The sequence below is a fragment of the Oncorhynchus gorbuscha genome, linkage group LG19 (assembly GCF_021184085.1).
Source record: "Oncorhynchus gorbuscha isolate QuinsamMale2020 ecotype Even-year linkage group LG19, OgorEven_v1.0, whole genome shotgun sequence".
Taxonomy (NCBI): Eukaryota; Metazoa; Chordata; class Actinopteri; order Salmoniformes; family Salmonidae; genus Oncorhynchus; species Oncorhynchus gorbuscha.
This window is the reverse complement of record NC_060191.1, coordinates 20635328-20658455: the sequence shown is the minus strand read 5'-3', so window position 1 is coordinate 20658455 and position 23128 is coordinate 20635328. Positions and strand designations below refer to the sequence as shown.

Sequence of the window (23128 nt, the reverse complement as noted above, 5' to 3'; positions counted from 1 at the left end):
ATTTTAGTGGTCTCTCGCTAGGCTCCCCCAACAGCTGTTCATTTAGAGTATGTTTCAAGGATCCAGTGTCAGCTTCAGTGCCAGGCCCACGTAGATTAAAACTATCTCCATAGGATCCCTCTACCCCCGCAAACAAGGTCAGATTAATAAGTAAATAGTTGAGTGCTTCTCCAGGTTAGTGGGACAACTGCATGACCATGCGTGTCTTATTGCCTCTATCTAGTCTGTGTTCAAGGATTGTAATTTGTCCTACCACGACCATATGCTACAGGGAAGGGAATGCAATGCATATCTAGGCTTTTAGTAGGCCCATGCATGCAGGAATCACCCCTTCAACCCTAGTTGTTTCCAGCTTAATGTTCTAGCCAACAGAGACATTTCATTGCCTTCATCAGGAAGGTCAGACCTTTGGTTACCAAAGTTAACCTGGACTCCAGAAAATAACAGGGTAGAGGTGGCCTACATGGGCATTTCATCATGTTGGGAGAACTTAATTGCGCAGCTGACCAATTCCGCAAGACTTTAGTTCGGGGTTAACCAAGATTGCTTGGGCCTTGTTGCTTACAATGACTGTGACACTGTATGTGGTTATCTCACCTAGCTACCTTAAGATGAATGCACTAACTTTAAGTCGCTCTGGATAAGTGTCTGCTAAATTACTAAAATGTCAAATGTAATGTAAACGTTAACATAAATGGAAACATACTGCTAGCCTCTGAATAAATTCTCTAACTAGGCAAATATTTATTCTTCGGATTATCTCTGTTGGTCCCAATTTACTGCTTTACACAGCACATATAGTCTACTCCATACATTTTCATAAGACTTTATCACCATGACATCTAGAATTCCTCCACCATGCACCCCTGCATCCTTGTTTGCCAGCATACAGCATGGTCAAAACAAGAATGTACCAGATGTGCTTTGGAAGAAAAAAACATCCCCATGATTCCTCAGCAGAGGGGCAATCAATAGGAAGCTTGTCTCTGAGAGCCTGTGCACACAGACAGCGACTCATAAAACCCCATTCAGCCCCACCCTCCCCTGCATGCCTGGATGGCTGCCAGCCCTTTGACACAGCAGCCAGGGCCCAGGGCTGTTTGTGTCAGGGTGGCGAGGCCTTCAAAACCAAGCATCAGCAATTGCACCTCAGCCCTACCTAGTACCTACTTCCTTTGTGTTCAACCAGGGACTAGGTGAGTGTGCCCAATGCTTTGGGATACTCTGACTGGTTATTTTATAATTTTATGATGTGTTTTTGTACTCAACTTTGCTATGCCAACTCTTTTCACAGATGCATCACTGATTGTAGGATGTTGAATACATTGATTTCAACTGATATAAAACAATGGGACACATGCTCCCGATTTTTCCATTCTGAAGCATCCCCAATATTATCTCAGCATCGCTCTACGGATGGGCCAACTGGGTCAAACGGTTGATGGGTAAAGCCTAATAGAGGGGTGAATGGAGACCAAGGCTATACTTTTGCTCTCTCATGTAAAAACAAAAGCTCCACAATCCCCCTTGACTGGGCCCTCTACCCGGAAGAAAGCCATGGTAAGATCACATGGCTGCTGGCTCCTCACCATGCTGTTACTACACAACAGCAGTCCTTCCCACTCTCTCCACTCTAGATCCAGGACTGCAGTAATCCTGTCCCTGCAGGAGAGGAGCCTCTCGCCCTGGGCGTGTAAAGCCACCTCACTGCGTTGATTGCCAAGCCAGCACCACGTGGGGATTTGCATGAGCATTAGTGCCCAGGCCTGTTGCTTCTAATGCTCGTTTAACCACTGCCGTTAGCCTAGCCACGGACTGCATACAGGTTAGGTAGGCCTTGCACATACATAGGATGGCCTACCTGGTGTTGAAAATAAGTTATTTTATGTGTTTTCAGAGTGCAAGGCTAATTCTATAACTGCAAAATAGACCATTTACAATTCAATTTGGGCTGACGGTATTCTGACTTGAGATCCACTAGCGCAACTCTGCATTAGTCATAATTCATTTAGGCTAATTTCAATGGGAGTCTTAACATTCAAGATATCAAGTTCAATATTGCACATTCTGATCATAATGGTAGGTCTTTAAACAATTGCAAATTGCAATTGCAAAAAAAAAAATATATATATATATCATAAATATTTCATAGGATTTTTACTTTAAGACTTAATTTACAAATTTTGTAACATGGTCAGGATGTGTACTGTTATTGCTTAGTCTTCTGGTTGTTTCCACAGAGCAGTGCAGCCAAAGATGCAGGTTTGCGTCTAAGAAATGTCTGATATGCGTGAAGGAGTAATGCATAAATTACTGCAAAAGCGAACTCCCACCCTTCTTTTAAATGTGAGTTATGTAAGCCCTAGCTCATTGTTTTGTGAAGTCTCATTGGCATCCACAAGACATTGATGGCCTTTGCATATTGAGCTACTGGGGAAAGCAAATGTTGGTACAAATGTTTGAATTCAGGCTCATTCCTCTTACTGCCCTCAGGTTTTACTGTCCATAGGGTTTTAGTTGTTTTTATAAACTGGGTGGTTAGAGGCCTGAATGCTGATTGGCTGACAGCTGGGGTATATCAGACCGCATACCACGGGTATGACATCATTTCGTTTTACTGCTCTAATTGCTTTTATAACCAGTTTATAATAGCAATAAGGCACCTTGGGGGTTTGTGGTATAAGGCCAATATACCATGCTAAGGGCTGTGTCTAGGCACTCTGCGATGCGTCGTGTCTGAGAACAGCCCATAGCTGTGTATATTGGGCATATACCACACCCTCTCGTGTCTTACTGCTTAATTTAATATTGATTGCAAATTTCATCCAAATAGGCTAGCTGTGCAGATGCAGAAGGTGGCATTTCTGCACAAAGGCAAGAAAGACATCAATAAAAATCAGCTTGTGCCGTATGAGGAGTTCCCGCCCACGGTGTGCTGAGTTTAGGTTGGCAGTGCTCCGGGAATACTGAAACCAGGGCAGATTGTTCCCTGAGTCCAATGAAAACACTTCTGCTGCATATCTCTGTGCTGCAGTCCTTCATTGACATAGCAGTGCTCTGCTCGCACACTGCAGCTGACAGAATCAAACTCTATTATTTTGATTATCCACAGCATTGACATGTATGCAGATGGGCACAAAGTGTAGGCCTAGTCTCATTACAAAACACACACAAATGAAACATGCCCTCGTAAATTGTCCTGTTACTCCCTTTCTGCAACCATTCTCTGTGAACTACCCGTGTGTCCTCTTACGTTGCTACATGGCACAGCAAGGCACAATATGGCATGGGTCAGCACCACTGTTCACGGTGTGGCATGACACAGCATGGCACGGCACTGCATGCCACACAGCCATGGTCGGAGGATATGTCAGGGGCGTCAGTACTGTTGGCTGCTGCCTCGGCACCCCACGTCCCCATCTGAATCCGTCTGCTATGAGTGGCTGTTAATTAGCACCGCTTGACTGTTGATGACTGGGTGTGACTACAACGACAGACCCCTGCACACAGGGCAGGGTTGCCTCTGAAGCCAGGTACTGGGCAGCTCTAATAAAGTGCCCAATGGAGCATGGTGGCAGGAGAGGAGAGAACAGGCTGCTCACAAATACTCCATGAACATGACCCACACCACCAATTGTGAACCGAGACATCCTTTTCCTCACCTGCGAAAGACAGTTTGTGGGTAAGTGAAACTTCGTTGAGACCTTGGCCACAAAATGCTTGGCTTAGCCATGACATCGGCTCTCAGACACTTGATAAACAGTTTCTCTGGAAAACTATTACTCTGCCCATTATAACTGCTTGAACTTGGCAGTTGCTACCACGCCGCTGTGCATGTCAACAAGAGGAAATCGGGCCTCTGGATGCCAAAAAGAGTGACTGACTACCAGGCCCCCTAACTTCTTACCCTACTGGAGTTAGCCTACACTGTCAGTTGCTAGTGAAAAGCCTGCAGTAGCTAGTCCTACACTGTCAGAGAACACTGCACACCTTATTGGTGGCATAACCCATTATCCCATTGAAGTTAAGCAGATACACCAGAGAGAAAGAGCAGTAGCCTATCAGGGATGCTTTGTGTTCCTTGTAGCTTCCCAAGCCATGACACTTGCAGACATAGCTTAGCTGTCTTGTTTGCTCGCCAGAACGTTTGTTTGTTTCCCGCCTGTTTTCTTTCAGTTGTCTGCTGTTTAAAAACTTTGCACTGAGGCGAGGTGCTATATTTGGTTCATGGAGTGGTATTTTTAGGCTGTGAAAAGTCTGTTGTAATTTTGACACCTTGCCGATGAGGGGCTGGCATTCTGTATGCATTTCTAGCTATGGTAGCTATGGTAACAAACTGTACAAATGTAAAGTCTCATTTTTTCACCGTACAACTTACAGGGTTGACAGTTTGCTATCACATGGAGTTAGACGCTTGAGTATTTAAGGAGTGAGGGAAGACTGGAAACAAGCGTCACTGAATGCTTACAGCAGGCTTAGACAACACGTGGGATCCCCTTATGCCATTCAATGTTTGATGCCACTTTGATTTATAGCCTCCTTCGGATGGGATGTTGTTAGGGGTTTCACATTTTGGGGAATATTCAGAGGTGGAAACTTTCTGTGGGAATTAACAGGAATATATGGAAATATATGCAAATGAATGTTAATACCATTTAAATGTAATGTTTTTTTGCATTGGATATATTTACCATATCATATAGACAGAAACATAAACATTTTACTTTATCATAATTGCAAATTATTAAATCCTTCCAATAGATTTTATTTTTTGTTACAAATTGAACTCAAATTAAATGACTTGACTCTTCACATGGGATGATTTCACTGAACAACAAAAGGGAATATTGAATGAGCCATCGCATCTCCCCAAAACGTTTTCAGCGTACATCTGTAAAATGATAGTGGAGAAACTAAAGCTTTGGTTGTTTTACTCTCAGGTTTCCATGTCTTCTTCCTAAACCTCAATGTCTACCTCTTGAACATCAGACTGAGGCCTCATCTGCACTTCACTTTCCATCCTTGTTGGGGATGGCTCATTGCAGGCTCAAAAAGCCTCAAATTTGCCACAATTTTGTCCACAATTTTTCAACCCTTGTACTGGTCTGCATGATGCGTGCTTTGGTGTGTGTTCCCAAACAAGGACCAGTTGTGCTCTGAGGCGGCTGATGTTGTTTGGTTTTGGAGGATGATGGAGGCAACAGGGGAAAAAGCCTCAGATCCACAAAGTCCCTTCCACCAGGTGGCTGATGAGATATGTTGGCACGACTGCCATATTGCATTTCCATTTCCTTCAGCTCATCTGCAATGTAGAGACCGGTGTGTCTGTGCTTTTGTAGAATACTGGTTTAGGTGTGGAGATGTAGTTAATTATTCCTTGCCCAAGAACATTCGACCACCCACCAGAGATGATTGCATTATAGACTGCGTTCTCTATGATCTGCTTGACCTTCACTTGAGCCGTTGAACTCTGCATCCAGCAAATTAGTAGATAAAGCATGTCTGGTTGTTCTTCGCCCAGCATACACCGCTCCATTCAGAAATCTCTTTCCAATACACATTGCCTGTGACCATCAGATGTGCACCAGTTGCATACACAGCTTGAGCAAGACATCCATATGTGAACTGATTGCCCCCCATCTATCTTCAGAGCTCGTGCTGCTAGGCGACCTAAACTGGAACATGCTTAACACCCCAGCCATCTTACAATCTAAACTTGATGCCCTCAGTCTCACACAAATTATCAATGAACCTACCAGGTACCTCCCCAAAGCCTTAAACACGGGCACCCTCATAGATATCATCCTAACCAACTTGCCCTCTAAATACACCTTTGCTGTCTTCAACCAAGATCTCAGCGATCACTGCCTCATTGCCTGCATCCGTAATGGGTCAGCGGTCAAACAACCACTCATCACTGTAAAACGCTCCCTGAAACACTTCAGCGAGCAGGCCTTTCTAATCGTCCTGGCCGGGGTATCCTGGAAGGATATTGATCTCATCCCGTCAGTAGAGGATGCCTGGATATTCTTTAAAAATGCCTTCCTAACCATCTTAAATAAACATGCCCCATTCAAGAAATTTAGAACCAGGAACAGATATAGCCCTTGGTTCTCCCCAGACCTGACTGCACTTAACCAGCACAAAAACATCCTATGGCGTTCTGCATTAGCATCGAACAGCCCCCGTGATATGCAGCTGTTCAGGGAAGCTAGAAACCATTATACACAGGCAGTTAGAAAAGCCAAGGCTAGCTTTTTCAAGCAGAAATTTGCTTCCTGCAACACTAACTCAAAGTTCTGGGACACTGTAAAGTCCATGGAGAATAAGAACACCTCCTCCCAGCTGCCCACTGCACTGAAGATAGGAAACACTGTCACCACTGATAAATCCACCATAATTGAGAATTTCAATAAGCATTTTTCTACGGCTGGCCATGCTTTCCACCTGGCTACTCCTACCCCGGTCAACAGCACTGCACCCCCAACAGCAACTCGCCCAAGCCTTCCCCATTTCTCCTTCTCCCAAATCCGTTCAGCTGATGTTCTGAAAGAGCTGCAAAATCTGGACCCCTACAAATCAGCCGGGCTAGACAATCTGGACCCTTTCTTTCTAAAATTATCTGCCGAAATTGTTGCCACCCCTATTACTATCCTGTTCAACCCCTCTTTCGTGTCGTCAGATTCCCAAAGATTGGAAAGAAGCTGCGGTCATCCCCCTCTTCAAAGGGGGGGACACTCTTGACCCAAACTGCTACAGACCTATATCTATCCTACCATGCCTTTCTAAGGTCTTCGAAAGCCAAGTCAACAAACAGATTACCGACCATTTCGAATCTGCATAGCAGAGAAGGTATGGTGAATCTGGTTTCAGAGCTGGTCATGGGTGCACCTCAGCCACTCTCAAGGTCCTAAACGATATCTTAACCGCCATCAATAAGAAACATTACTGTGCAGCCGTATTCATTGATCTGGCCAAGGCTTTCGACTCTGTCAATCACCTCATCGTCAGACTCGACAGCCTTGGTTTCTCAAAGGATTGCCTCGCCTGGTTCACCAACTACTTCTCTGATAAGAGTTCAGTGTGTCAAATCGGAGGGTCTGCTGTCAGGACCTCTGGCAGTCTCTATGGGGGTGCCACAGGGTTCAATTCTTGGACCGACTCTCTTCTCCGTATACATCAGTGAGGTCGCTCTTGCTGCTGGTGAGTCTCTGATCCACCTCTACGCAGACGACACCATTCTGTATACTTCTGGCCCTTCTTTGGACACTGTGTTAACAACCCTCCAGGCAAGCTTCAATGCCATACAACTGTCCTTCCGTGGCCTCCAATTGCTCTTAAATACAAGTAAAACTAAATGCATGCTCTTCAACCGATCGCTACCTGCACCTACCCGCCTGTCCAACATCTCTACTCTGGACGGCTCTGACTTAGAATACGTGGACAACTACAAATGCTTAGGTGTCTAGTTAGACTGTAAACTCTCCTTCCAGACCCATATCAAACATCTCAAATCCAATGTTAAATCTAGAATTGGCTTCCTATTTCGCCACAAAGCATCCTTCACTCATGCTGCCAAACATACCCTTGTAAAACTGACCATCCTACCAATCCTCGAGTTTGGCGATGTCATTTACAAAATAGCCTCCAATACCCTACTCAACAAATTGGATGCAGTCTATCACAGTGCAATCTGTTTTGTCACCAAAGCCCCATATACTACCCACCATTGCGACCTGTACGCTCTCGTTGGCTGGCCCTCGCTTCATACTCGTCGCCAAACCCACTGGCTCCATGTCATCTACAAGACCCTGCTAGGTAAAGTCCCCCCTTATCTCAGCTCACTGGTCACCATAGCATCTCCCACCTGTAGCACACGCTCCAGCAGGTATATCTCTCTAGTCACCCCCAAAACCAATTCTTTCTTTGGCCGCCTCTCCTTCCAGTTCTCTGCTGCCAATGAACTACAAAAATCTCTGAAACTGGAAACACTTATCTCCCTCATTAGCTTTAAGCACCAACTGTCAGAGCAGCTCACAGATTACTGCATCTGTACATAGCCCACCTATAATTTAGCCCAAACAACTACCTCTTTCCCTACTGTATTTAATTAATTTATTTATTTTGCTCCTTTGCACCCCATTATTTTCATTTCTACTTTGCACATTCTTCCATTGCAAATCTACCATTCCAGTGTTTTACTTGCTATATTGTATTTACTTTGCCACCATGGCCTTTTTTTGCCTTGACCTCCCTTCTCACCTCATTTGCTCACATCGTATATAGACTTGTTTATACTGTATTATTGACTGTATGTTTGTTTTACTCCATGTGTAACTCTGTGTCGTTGTTTGTGTCGAACTGCTTTGCTTTATCTTGGCCAGGTCGCAATTGTAAATGAGAACTTGTTCTCAACTTGCCTACCTGGTTAAATAAGGGTGAAATAAAAATAATAAAAAAAATCCATCAGCATTCCTCCATTGAGTCAAAAAAACGTCTGATTCCAGGAGGACTAAAAGCTGTTGCTATCGATAAGGGACTTTTATCAGAGGTTGCTTTTTGTGAGCGCTGGGGGAACTTTATGCACTTGGCCAGATGATTCTTTTGTTGCATTCTTCACATGATTTGGCACAGTATTTGCAAATGTACACAGCTATTCCGTCTACATTAGCTGCAATGAAATGTTTCCACACATCAGATAGTGCCCATGGCATTTTCCTGTAAATATTAGAAAAAAAGACAAAAACCCCCAAATACAATTTAATGTAGAGATAAATAGTTAGATTAAATACCTCCTTTGTAAGAAAAATGTTTTAAAATGAAACATGTATGGAAACAGGTGCGTTAACACTCCAGTTAGCAGGCTCAAGCAAGCTAAAACCCACATGGTAGCAAAAACTAACTAGCAGAAATTGTTAACAAGTTAGAAATTATTTAAACACACTTTGCTGTAGGCTACTATTTACTAGTTAACAAAAAAATCATATGTCATATAAAATATATTCACCCCACCCAGTATTGTAATCAAAGTTGACCAGAAAGCACGTAGTCCTTGACTCTGTGTAGTAGTGTGGGCTCAATAGCATCTCATTAGTGTGCAAGATCTTGAGAATCAGCTGTACATGTGATGGAAGAGTGCACTGCACATGTAATGGAAGAATGCACTGTGCATGCAGAGGCTTGCAATTATATTGAATTGGGGATAGTTTAACCAAAATATGCTACAAGACCTAGAATTGCCCTATGTGTATCCCACAAAAAAGGTTCACTGTTATAAGGTTACTTTTTTAGATGAATTTAAGTAAAATTCCCGGCCTTAACTTCCCATTCCTGGGAATGGTGAAAGAGGCAGATTTTTGGGTGGTGACTGGACATCTCTAAGCCCTGGCTCCAGCAACATGCCCCCTCGGAGGGTGGTCATCCCATGGAATCTCTGACATCAGCTCTTTCTTTCTCCCCCTTTCTCTTTTGGGTGGGCATGAGCAGTGTCTTTGTAATCAGTGACACTACTTACCTCAGCTGGTGTCCAAGCCTTGTTCAAGACTGGAATCTCAGAGTTCATGAATGAATAAAAGATGACCAAAAGACCAGGCCTAATTCAAAGGGGAAACCAGTAACAATCGTTTGTTTCCCCAAACTCTTACACCTGTGTTGCGTTACCGTATTTGGAGAAGGGAGAAGATGAAAAGTTTGGTAACTGAATGGCTGTTTGTGCCATTGACACTGAACTAAAGCTTGTTTTGCTATGGAAAACCAATTTTTTACTAATAAACTCAAGTCAGTGGTTTTCATTGTTCAATTGGCTGACATCTCAGAAAATGTTCCAGGCTTAAGTTGTGCATTTCATAGATTTTTCTGAAATGACCAGCTTAAACAAATGTTATTTGACCAGGGAAAATGGTCCAAATCCAATTAAATACACTTCTCAAAAAGATAAAGGGAACACTTAAACAACACAATGTAACTCCAAGTCAATCACACTTCTGTGAAATCAAATTGTCCACTTAGGAAGCAACACTGATTGACAAATTGCACATGCTGTTGTGCAAATGGAATAGACAACAGGTGGAAATTATAGGCAATTAGCAAGACACCACCAATAAAGGAGTGGTTCTGCAGGTGGTAACCACAGACCACTTCTCAGTTCCCATGCTTCCTGGCTGATGTTTTGGTCACTTTTGAATGCTGGCGGTGCTTCCACTCTAGTGGTAGCATGAGACGGAGTCGACAACCCACACAAGTGGCTCAGGTAGTGCAGCTCATCCAGGATGGCACATCAATGCGAGCTGTGGCAAGAAAGTTTGCTGTGTCTGTCAGTGTAGTGTCCAGAGCATGAAGGCGCTACCAGGAGACAGACCAGTACATCAGGAGACGTGGAGGAGGCCGTAGGAGGGAAACAACCCAGCAGCAGGACCACTACCTCCGCCTTTGTGCGAGGAGGAGCAGGAGGAGCACTGCCAGAGCCCTGCAAAATGACCTCCAGCAGGCCACAAATGTGCACGTGTCTGCTCAAACGGTCAGAAACGGACTCCATGAGGGTGGTATGAGGGCCCGACGTCCACAGGTGGGGGTTATGCTTACAGCCCAACACCGTGCAGGACGTTTGGCATTTGCCAGAGAACACCAAGATTGGCAAATTCGCCACTGGCACCTTGTGCTCTTCACAGATGAAAGCAGGTTCACACTGAGCACGTGACAGACGTGACAGAGTCTGGAGATGCCGTGGAGAACGTTCTGCTGCCTGCAACATCCTCCAGCATGACCGGTTTGGTGGTGGGTCAGTCATGGTGTGGGGTGGCATTTCTTTGGGGGGCCGCACAGCCCTCCATATGCTTGCCAGAGGTAGCCTGACTGCTATTAGGTACCGAGATCAGATCCTCAGATCCTCAGACCCCCTATGATCCTCAGATCTTCAGACCCCTATGCCGGTGCGGTTGGCCCTGGGTTCCTCCTAATACTAGACCTCATGTGGCTGGAGTGTGTCAGCAGTTCCTGCAAGAGGAAGGCATTGATGCTATGGACTGGCCTGTCCGTTCTCCAGACCTGAATCCAATTGAGCACATGTGGGACATCATGTCTCGCTCCATCCACCAACGCCACGTTGCACCAGACTGTCCAGGATTTGGCGGATGCTTTAGTCCAGGTCTGGGAGGAGATCCCTCAGGAGACCATCCGCCACCTCATCAGGAGCATGCCCAGGCGTTGTAGGGAGGTCATACAGGCACGTGGAGGCCACACACACCACTGAGCCTCATTTTGACTCGTTTTAAGGACATTACATCAAAGTTGTGTGCCTGTAGTGTTTTTTTTCCCAACTTTACTTTTGAGTGTCTCTCCAAATCCAGACCTCCATGGGTTGATACATTTGATTTCAGCACATTCACCTATGTAAAGAAAAAAGTATTTAATAAGAATATTTAATTCATTCAGATCTAGGATGTGTTGTTTTAGTGTTCCATTTTTTTTGTTGAGCAGTGTATATTGATTTGGCTAAGAGCTGGAAGGCATTGAAAACCGGAGACATTAGTCTCGCCACCTGAACTAAGCACATTTACTCAACCAAACGGACAAAACATTGACGGTACAATTAGCAACACACCAATTTGCTAGCAGAACAGGAGTATTTAATTATCCCCCCCTGTAAAGGCAAGATGTGGAACAGGAGCATATGGGCAGTAGTGTCTTCTCGGCTCCTGACTGGACACAGACATTGCTGTGTTCCTGCGCCAGTGTTGAATGGGCACTCAATGATTTGCATTGTGTTGACTACCATGGTGTTACGTTGCGTAGCATTATGTTGGGCCGCTATGTCTCTTATGATGTCCTGCGATTCGTCGCCTTGCAGTGTGTAACCTGTAATCTTTGATTGGGCTTCTTTGTCCAGGGCTCCTGCCTTTTTACCTTTCTGCAGCTATGCAAAGCAAGAAGTAGGCTACTTCAGTTGAGCTGTGTTATGCTGACTTGTACAACAAGACCGTTGCTGCTGTGCAGTATGCTTAGCTGTAGTTGCAGGGTTGTGAAGCTCAGGAGGAACTGGGTAAATGGGCTTGATATTACTTCATTCCTCCGCCAGACAAACTCGGCCGCCTCAGACGTAGCGGTGCAGTTATGTAATGAGAAAGTGGGCTCAGCTTCAGTCAGTAATCACCACATTGTTTGACTTCCTCTAGTTGTGAAGTGTCTGTACTCTGTTTAGTCACTTTATGATCTCTTGATCCCGTTTCTGACTGATCCTTGGTACATTTGACTTGCTCAGAATGAGGGCCTATTAGTACAAAACAAGGAAGGCTTGGGGCTATTGCAAATAATATATATATATATATATATATAGCTGTGGTTAATCAGAATTATTTCAATGATTAGGCTAGCCTTAAATGCGCTAAAAGTTTTCCATGTATGGTAGTAGCTTATCTGATTATAGTCTACGGTCTACTATGCAACTTCATAAAGTTCATAAATCAGTGAAACCAAATAGCTTAAGCTGTTCCAGCGTTTTCCATCTCTGAGCTGCTGTGCCTCGGACTACTACTATGCCATTTCCTAACCCTTCTCCACCTTTCCTCCAGCCCAGAGGTATGGGCCTACCACTGGGCAACATTTATCATCGCTGACGCTTCTCACACAGCCTCGGTTGTCTTATCAGCCCTTCTATATCATCACTCATGTTTTAGCAGTGGTGTCAGGGTGTTACACACTCCCTGAGATCACAGGGAAACTTTGATTAAACTAAAATAGAACTGATTAATTTAGAGGTTGTAGTCATCCAGCTGAGCATGAAATGGGAATAGAACAACCCAATTGTCCATCTTTGGAAAATACTGACTTTAGGCTATATGTTGATGACAATGGAATGATATAATTGTAAAGCTGAGTATCTTCAGGTATAGTGGCTAGCCTTACCGTTTTCATATTGGGCCTCAGGCTCTAGCCACTCTCCCTCTCGACTGGAAAGTGAGGTTCGTGTTTCACATGATGAATGACTTAGTGGGCTAAACATGAAATGGCAAGTCCTTCTGCTGTGTACTAGTGACAGGCAACAACCCTGCTCCCCCTTCACTGGAAGTGCAGATCACTCTCATTTTGTAAGGATGCATAGAGTGTTCACTTTAAAAAGTGACTGCCTCTAAAAAGCAAATTTCAATTTGGTCATAAAGTCAATCTGGTCCAAAACTGAGATTTTAAAGGAAAAAATTGTATGTCACAGAATAAAGGGTACTGTAACAGTTTTCCTTAGGTTGAGTTTATTTCAATCCTGTACACAGCTGGCAGGACTCAATCAATCATCAATTAGGTACGTGTAGCTGCTCGAGCCCCCTTCGTAATGCCCATGGTCAATTTGGTTTGACATTCGATAGTCCCCAACTAACACCATAGGATATCAGTAAATTACATAACGTAGGCCTACATGGGACAATTATTTTAATGTCAGTAGCTCACAATGACTTAACCTCAAATGAACTTTGTATAAAAATACATATACAAATATTGAGGCATTTAATGAGACAACTAAAATAAAATATTGTCCCATTTACATTGTGTAATCTATTGACGGTGCCTAACTAGCCCCACATTAAACCACCCACCAAGACAACTCTACTTTGGCTTCAGTCATGGCCGTTGCATGTAATGACCAAGTCGCTAAACAAAGCCAAATCAGGAAGTTGAACCTTTAATAGTAGCTGTTTGCTTAACGAGGTTCTGATTACGTCTATGTAAAGGGTTGGCAGAGGTCACAAATTCTGAAATATCGGTCATTCCAGACCTGTGCATCCATCTTAGCAGTAGGCCTACCAGTTTGACTGCCTTGTGGATACTTGATACTCCCCCTGTGCACTACCACAGGCTATGCAGATTCATCATGAGAGTGCCTGGTACAGCTGGACCTAATTTATTAGTCCAGGCTTGATGGAAGTTCCTCCACCCAGAATCTAATGGAGTAGCTGGCCAGAGATTCTGGGTTGCTGACATTTAACTTTGTACTGTCCTGTTAGCCCAAGTCAGATTAGCACCGCATTGACTGTGCTTACACTCAACTCTCGTTTCTCCTAAATCACTTGCAGTAGGCCTGTTCTTCACATGCTTGAATTAGACTTCTCAGTCTCGTGGAAGTCTCTGTTTTGGTTAGCCTGCAGTTGTTTCACTGCTGGAAGCCTATACTGTGATGGAGGTTGTCTCTCCATCCCTTGTTTACCTCCATGAATCTTCCAGGGGCCCACACAATGGCTGCAGCAGGCCGTGGTGACCATGTCTGCTTCAGTGATCCAGGCCTCTCCCAGGCTCAGCACCCACATGCTAGCAGCAGCTCCCATTATGTAACCTTTCAGACAAAAGCATGGCCGGCCTGCACACACAACTGACTGCTCTGTGCTGGCAACACGGCCATTATGCTAGTCAGGCCATCGCTTAGGTGTGTCTCTCACAAAACCTAAACTTGAATGAAACTATTTTTGGGAAATTCTGACAGTTTCAACCCCAGATCGCTTACGTTGCTGTCAATACTTGCAGACACAACATTGACATTAATTTGTTGTCTTTGTTGGTTTATCACCCCTAGCAGCTGTCAACTAATAATTTAATGGGACCCTTTCCTAGTTTTGTGGACCTCTCCCCATTGTCAGGAGCTCCTGCTGGTTGATGTGTCAGAAGCTGAGTGCGTCCACAGGAATGGCTGACGTTAGAGGCTGGGAATAACAAAGTCCTTTCACTGGTCTGTCAGCGTACATTCTGTCCACAGAGTGACACATTACCAACGGGCATTGGCACTAGCTTGTCCGTTGATACATCATTATTTGCAGGACTTAGTTTGCTCAACTCCCAGCAGTAGGTGTAATAGTGTCTCACACCAATCAGGTCATAAAATGATCTTTATGCGATGCAGTAAAGTCAACACAACAAGAGGCTTTGTATGGCAGCCAGGCCCTAGGAAGATATTGTGTTGCTGGCTTCTGCTTCTCTCACTAGTGTAAACCCTAACCTATCTCCAGGGCCGGAAGTACTTGTCCACTCAACTCAACACCTATCTCTTTTGAATTCTGAGTATACTCACACAGCCTCTTGTCAACAGTGCCTTCTGAAAGTATTCAGACCCCTTTTTCCACGTTTTGTTACGTTAAAGTCTTATTCTAAAATTTATTTAAAAAAAAAAATCCTCAGCAATCTACTGAAAATACCCAATGATGACAAAGTGAAAACAGGTTTTTAGAATCCTTTATATATGTAAATATTCAGACCCTTTGCTATGAGACTCAAAATTGAGCTCAGGTGCATCCTGTTTCCATTGATCATTAGTCCACCTGTGATAAATTCTATTGATTTGGAAGGGCACACACCTGACTATATATAAGCTCCCAAAGTTGACAGTGCATGTCTGAGCAAAAACCAAGCTATGATGCCAAAGAAATTGTCCATAGAGTTCCGAGCCAGGATTGTGTCGAAGCACAGATCTGGGGAAGGGTACCAAAAAATGTCTGCAGCATTGAAGATCCACAAGAACACAGTGGCCTCCATCATTCTTAAATGGAAGAAGTTTGGAACCACCAAGACTCTTCCTAGAGCTAGTTGCCCGGTCAAAGGGGAGAAGGGCCTTGGTCAGGGATTGTGACCAAGAATCTGATGGTCATTCTGACAGAGCTTCAGAGTTCCTCTGTGCAGATGGGAAAACCTTCCAGAAGGACAACCATCTCTGTAGCCCTCCACAAATCAGGCCTTTATGGTAGAGTGGCCAGACGGAAGCCACCCTGCTTTAAAAGGCACATGAAAACCTGCTTTGAGTTTGCCAAAAGGCACCTAAAGACTCTCAGACCATGAGAAACAACATTCTCTGGTTTGATGAAACCAAGATGGATTTCTTTGTCCTGAATGCCAAGCGTCACGTCTGGAGGAAACATTGCACCATCCCTACAGTGCATCATGGACTGGGAGATCGAGTTGGAAGGTTCACCTTCCAACAGGACAACAACCCTAAGCACACAGCCAAGACAATGCAGAAGTGACTTGAGTAGTCAGAGCCCAGACTTGAACCCAATCAACATCTCTGGAGAGAGCTGAAAATAGCTGTGCAGCAACGCTCCCCAATTCAACCTGAACGCTTGAGAGGATCTGCAGAGAAGAGTGTTAGATACTCCCAAAATACATGTGTGCCAAGCTTGTAGCGTCATACCAAGAAGACTCAGTGCTGTAATCACTCCCGAAAGTGCTGAGTAAAGGGTCTGAATACTCATGTTAATGTGTTATTTCAGTTTAATATATTTTATACATTAGCAAACATTTGTAAAAACCTGGTTTTGGTTTGTCATTATTGGGGATTGAGTAAAATGTACAAAATGTTTAATCGATTTTAGAATAAGGCTGTAACGTAGAAAAATGTGGAAAAGTCGAGGCGTCTGAATATTTTCCAAAGGAACTGTATAGTTTTGTTGAAGGGTAGGCTGGCCCCTATCCACAGCTCCTAGCTGTGTGTTACAGCGGCTTTGGGAATAGACACGAGATGTGAATTGCTACACCGCAAGTGTGTTGGAGACCCTGCAGAGAAGTCTTTTTCTCTCTTTTTTTTTGTGGCCGAAATTGGAACGAGGGCACTGGAAATTCACTGGTTTAGAAAGACCTTTTGTCCTGTTGCCTTTCTTATCTTGCCTGCCAGTGTGCCTTTGTTGTAAGGACAGGAGAACAAGTGAGGCTGGGTCAAGAGAGAGGTATGGGTGTAAAAAAGAAAAAGAGAACTCATGATTCATCAGGTGCGGTGGTGAAGAGTTCACTGAGGCATGGGTGGAGCTAGAGGACTGCAGGTAACAAGGACAGTAGTCCAGTCACAGCTTGAAGCTTGAACTTCACTATCTCAAATTCATAACATAACATGAGAGGTGGAACATTTGACCATTTAGGAGGATAGAAGGGAAATGGGGTTTTAGACTCTAAGATGTACACTAGGGTACCAAAGGAATTTGAATTACTGCTTTAGGCAGTGTATGCTCAAAGGGAGCATAATCTCAATTCAGATATCTATACTGAACGAAAAATATAAACGCAACATGCAAACATTTCAAAGGTTTTACAGAGTTACAGGTCATATAAGGAAATCAGTCAATTGAAAATAAATTCATTTGGCCCCAGTCTATGGATTTCACATGACTGGGCAGGGGTGTAGCCATGGGGGGAGCCAGGCCCATTCAGTCAATCAGAATTTGTTTCCCCTCACAAAATGGCATTATTGCAGCCAGAAATACTCTTCAGCACCTCCGTCAGGCGATCCCGCAGGTGAAGAAGCCAAATGTGGAGGTCCTGCGGTGGTTAAGCTGGCTGGACATACTACCAAATTTTCTAAAACGACATGCTTATGGTAGAGAAATGAACATTCAATTCTCAGGCAACAGCTCTTGTGGACATTCCTGCAGTCAGCATGCTAATTGCACGCTTCCTCAACTTGAGCGTGTGGCATTATGTTCTTGATATGCCACACCTGCTGGGTGGATGGATTATATTGGCTAAGGAGAAATGCTCACAAACAGTGAAGTAAACAAATTTGTGCATAAGATCTTAGAGAAATAAGGTTTTTGTAAGGAACTTTTCTGGGATTTTTTTTATTTCAGCCCATGAAACATGGGACCAACAGTTTGCATGTTGTGTTTTATATATTTGCTAAATGTACTATAGGTCACATTGGCACAGTTCTTACAGCCAAACACTAGGCTACCTTATGGACTGAGATGTTGACACTAGAAGCCCATCTTATTTCTGTCAGGGACATTTCCAGTCATCCTTGCACTTGTATTGATTGCCCTCTGCATCTCTCCTTTCAATAGCCCATCTGTAGAAAATGTATTGTTCCTCAGTCTCGATTGGGGGTCATCATTGCTATTTTCTACACTGAAAACCTATCACACTTACCATAGTAAAATGTCATTTTGCCTGATACTGCAATGCCTCTTTTCAGCAATGTGATTTCTATTACCCATGGAATGCTGCAGTTTTGGGCTTTTTCTAAACCCTGGTCATTGTTTGAGACTTCTTTGTGCCCTGTAGTTTGGAGGTTCACTGACTGAGCCATGTTTATAGTCAGAATGGTTTCTTAAAGGGAAGGCTCGCCTCCAACTGAAGGCGCGTTCAATAATGTCCTTGTGTAGAGCTTTTCTGTCTTACGTCTGGCCTTAAATGTTTGCCAACTTTATAATTGAGCTGTCAAGGTTCCCCAATGCTAGTACTTTTTGCAATGAGCAATTTTCTGTGGTGCTTTTTGTAAAGCATTCTTTATTGCCCATCGTGATAGGAGTGACGGCCAGTTAACTGAATCTGTGGCTGTGCACAATAGCACAAGTAAAGATTTGCTATTAGGAGTGTGCTTTGTAGGTAGAAAACAGAGACTCATCTGCATCATCGCAACATGTTATCTTGTTGCCATGATTCAATGCAAATGTGATCACCCACAATAGTGGTCATGGGTGAGTGAGACATGGCCAGGCAGAAGGGTCAACTGGAAAATAATTTTCCACAGAGGTGTTGCTCTTTACAAAAACAGGCTTCCACATGGGCACTATGAAAGGATCAGTGGGGTTATGGTCCATCTTTTTGTGTGTGTTAGCTGTTAAGATTACATTTAACACACTTGAATCATTTTTCCTGGCCCTATAACGTTACATTTCACAATACCTGCCTGCTGTACAAATGGATCATAATTTGATGCCAGTTCAGGTTTACATTTTCATCCGTTTTTGCTTCTTTTTGATGCTATTTAGGTTTGGCTGGACGTGTAAGGCAAGTTGAAGAGTCCCCCTTCCCCTTGGTCCAGTGGTCTTGTCGGGGAGGGCGGATCCCCTGTTGTTGTTTTTTTTCCTAACCTGATGCCGCCCTGTAAATTCATGATCACATGACCTTGGATATGGACGCAGTCCTGTCCGACTTTGTCCGTTCCACTGGAGCCGAACCAGGACTAGCCAGAGACCTGCTAGAGGGTGAGTTGCAAGGCATTCTGGGGTAAAATAGATGGTTTTATGGACAACTGCTAGTGAGGGGTATACATTGAGCAGTGCACCTCCCAGTTAAGGCTGTTGGTTAGGTAAGCTATCATGTAAAAGGAGGAAGTTAAATCTAGAAGAGACTCAACTCTTGCTGCCTAGCAGCAGCACAAGTTGCAGGTAAGAATATGGGTTCAAAATGTAATGCACTGCAGTAGCTATACGGTGGTGAGAGACAAGACATGCTCAAAATTCAAGTATTTACTCAAGCAATGGAATGTGTCAGTGGTCTTTACATAAGTCGCTATGGTTCTGACATATGGTAAATATTCATACTAATGACTGTTGAGTGGATCTGACTTTTATAGAATGCGTTGGCTTTTTCGGTCAGGTTTGACTTGTCCTTTCCATTTGCAGGGAAGAACTGGGATCTCACCGCTGCCCTCAGTGACTTTGAACAGCTGCGACAAGTGCATGCTGGGAACCTGTCGTACTCTTTTGCTGAGGAGAGGACGTACCCAGGCCCGGAGAAGGAGATGGCCAGAGTGGGGCGCCCCCTTCTTCACCGTCAAGAGGAGGTGCTGCAAGGTGAAAACAGTGGTAAGTAAAAAAAATATATATTTTGGGCATAATGTCACTTATTTACAACCACTTATCTGTTGTCCTCTTGTTCTCCTCATTCTTTTTGTCAATTCTCTCAAGTCAGCCTTCCTTGTATACTTTCCCCTTGTCCAATTTCTCTTTCCTACCCCTTCCCACAACTAACCTAAACTCCTCTTTCTCTCTTGTGATACCTCCCTCCGCAGCCACAGAGAAGCGTCTATCGAGAGGCATCTCCCATGCCAGCTCTACCATCGTGTCCCTGGCACGGTCACACGTCTCCAGTACGGGCAACTGTAGTAGTGAGCCCCTTCTGGACACGCCTCTGTGCACATTCCAGCTGCCCGACCTCACCGTGTACCGGGACGACTTTCGTGGCTTCATCGAGAGGGACCTCATTGAGCAATCTATGATGGTGGCCCTAGAGCACGCCGGTGAGTTTAACTGCACGGGTCCCACTGCTGCCACCAATTACAAATAAATGACTTTATTCACTTCTGAGGCAATCTTGTTAATTGTGTCGTGTAGGTGACCGTCTACACCATAGCTTCTCAGTACTAGACGTGCATGCTGAATTGTTTTTAGTGTGAATGAAACCGTGAGTGCCTATTCTGTTTTACATTAAGGCCGACTCAATTGGTGGACACGGGTGGGTCCTAACTGTCAGAGTCTATTGCCATTGGCGACGAGTGGGGACGGAAACTGCCTGTTACATGCAGCGTCATTGGGTGAGTGTCATAGCCTTTCAAACAAGATCCAAATCTAACGTGTTAGGTCATACTCTGCTATGTCAATCAATGATGAGAGCTTCATTGTTAGCTAAAGTAAGCCCTTGAATAATTGTGGTACACATTATAGCCAAGTGTCAGTGTCCTACTGGAGAGGCTTAGCCCAGAGCAGTTCATTAGGATCCAATTGAGGTGTAAGCATTGTAGCTAAAATGCCTTGTAATCCATCCTTAGAAATTGGGCTTTATTTGTGATATTCCTGAAGCTACAGCCCATAATGGCACACTAGTCTAATTAAGAACACAACTCTCACATCAAACAACTTGCCTTTTGCCTTGTAAGGTTTGGATGTAACCACTGGTTTTCCTTTCTTTGAGATGGTGTTGTTTATACTATGTGCCTGTATGGCCTTGCAGGTATGTGGGGCTTTCATGACCGTGACCTGATGCTGCGGAAGTCTCTGTATGCACTGATGGACCACGGCCAGGAGAGGGAGTCGCTGAGACGCAGGTGGAGGTGGCAGCAGACCCTGCAGAACAAAGAGGTGGGGGATTCACTAGGTTGGATCCATGTGAAACTTTGTCCAAGGGATTGTTTACAGTCCAAACTTCCATTTCAGTGTATTGAAGTGTGTGTGTGTGTCCACAGTCTGGTCTGGTGTACACAGAGGAGGAGTGGCAGAAGGAGTGGAATGAGCTGCTAAAACTGGCCTCCAGTGAACCTAGGATACACTACAGCACCAATGGCAGCAATGGGTAAGACCTGTCTCGGACACCTCTCACACGCATTATTTATGTTAAGTATGTATACTATTATATTAAGTTTGAGGCATGCCAAATGGAGTTATGGCCCATCATGAGCCTCTGTTTTGGAACGAAGACTAAGATAGTAAGAGGAAAATGTTAGATAGTGGCTACCTATGTCACTTCCTGCGTGTTTCCTGATCTGACCCCATTTGTTTCCTATGTGCAGGACGGAGTCATCAGAGGAGCCTGTGTACGAGAGTCTGGAGGAGTTCCATGTGTTCGTCCTGGCCCATGTCCTGAGGAGGCCCATAGTAGTGGTGGCAGACACCATGCTCAGGGACTCTGGAGGAGAGGGTAAGGTGACACATGTTGATATTACCAATTTGGCCGCCTTACATCCATAAGCTGTGCTTTATGAACTTTAGTGTTGTAACTGATTGTGATGTTTTATGCTGAATGTTGTTCTTCTCCTCCTCCTTCCTTCCCTCGCCAGCTTTTGCCCCAATCCCATTCGGAGGGATTTATCTGCCCCTGGAGGTGCCAGCTGCCAAGTGCCATCGCTCGCCCTTAGTACTGGCGTACGACCAGGCCCACTTCTCTGCCCTCGTCTCCATGGAGCAGAAGGATGGCTCGAAAGAGCAAGGTAATGTTATGTTTTTATCATCCTCTTAGCTACCTATTACAACAAAACCAACACGTTTCATAGTGAAGTGGTCCACATGAATAGACTATACCTCACCAAGGTGGAAATTAGAGGAACTGCACATCAGTCATCAGGGGTACCTGTGACATCTAATTTCTTTGTAATATTGGAAGTTTTGGTTTCAAGTAATTCCCTTGACTGACAGTGTTTTGTTTGTAAAGTATCACTCACTTGACACTCCGACTGAAGAGTAACATTCTGATCTCACATCAGTCAAACACTCACGCAGAAGTTGGCTAGCTACTTCCAGACACAAATGAGAGAACACCAACCTCTGACCATTTTACTCACCCTAGAAAAGCTGGTTAGCATTCTCTTATCAAGAAGGGTTAATGACTGTAGTAATAAAACATTTTTAGCCAGTCTTTACTGAAACATGTCAACTGGGTGTATGTCTTGTAAATTCCTCAATTATTCTGCACTCTGGGTCTCTCAAACCAGAGTACTAATTAGAGTAGATTGCCAGTGTTTACGAACTCACCCCATGACCAACATCAAAGTACGCCTCCAAGACACGAATCTAGTCTTTTCAGTTGCATTCTTAATGAGGCATAGAAATTGGCCATTACGGTCCCTCTTTAATTAGTACTTTGCATCAGTTGAATGACAATTGCTGGATTGAAGAATGCTTTTAATTTTACTTTGAACATTTTTGCTACCTCTCCCCTACAGTTGTGATCCCTCTCACTGACTCAGAACACAAAATGCTGCCTGTACACTTTGCAGTGGACCCTGGGAAGGACTGGGAATGGGGAAAGGATGACACGGACAATGTCATGTTGGCAAGGTATAATCTGACTCATTGCACTTCAAATTGGGTCTGCATTAACCCCTCCAAAAACACACACGCAGTCACTATGTCCTCGTAGGACCTAATATCCTGTATTGGCCCCTGCTCCAGATTAGAGAGATGCTCGTCAGTCAGAATGAGATTAGCTCTAAATGCCTTCTATGATTGGAACAAGGGGGAATACAGAAATAGCCTGAAATAAAAATAACTGGATATTTATTCCACAGGATTAAGATTGGCTGTTGTTTCAACTGGAATGGTGTACAAAAATAACTTAAATGGAATTAACACAGTGCCTTCAGAAAGCATTCAAACTCCTTGACCTTTTCCATATTTTGTAGCGGAATTATGTTTTTATACATTTTTACTAATTAATAAAACAATTAAAAGTTGAAATGTCTTTGGCCAGTAAGTATTCAACCCCTTTGTTATGGCAACCCTAAATAAGTTCAGGAGGAAACATCTTGCAATAATAGTGTTTAACATGATTTTTGAATGACTACCTCGTCTCTGTACCCCACACATACAATTATCTTTAAGGTCTCTTAGTCGAGCAGTGAATTTCAAACACAGATTCAACCACAATGACCAGGGACGTTTTTCAATGCCTTGCG

At 44.1% G+C, this 23128-nt stretch overlaps 1 protein-coding gene across 2 annotated transcripts in view; it reads left to right on the top strand.

Annotated features, from left to right (window-relative positions):
* The window catches only part of LOC124004681 (OTU domain-containing protein 7B-like), a 50075-nt gene that overhangs the window by 3324 nt on the left and 23623 nt on the right, over positions 1-23128 (top strand). For both annotated transcript variants that reach the window (XR_006833508.1, XM_046313372.1), the window contains exons 2-10: positions 18729-18944; positions 19365-19547; positions 19754-19981; positions 20174-20275; positions 20692-20819; positions 20924-21030; positions 21248-21375; positions 21515-21664; positions 22397-22511. Coding sequence is in view for 1 of the 2 variants with exons in the window: in XM_046313372.1 (XP_046169328.1) it covers positions 18860-18944; positions 19365-19547; positions 19754-19981; positions 20174-20275; positions 20692-20819; positions 20924-21030; positions 21248-21375; positions 21515-21664; positions 22397-22511 (1226 nt within the window). In the remaining variant the exon portion in view is untranslated. The remainder of the gene's footprint in view (positions 1-18728; positions 18945-19364; positions 19548-19753; positions 19982-20173; positions 20276-20691; positions 20820-20923; positions 21031-21247; positions 21376-21514; positions 21665-22396; positions 22512-23128) is intronic.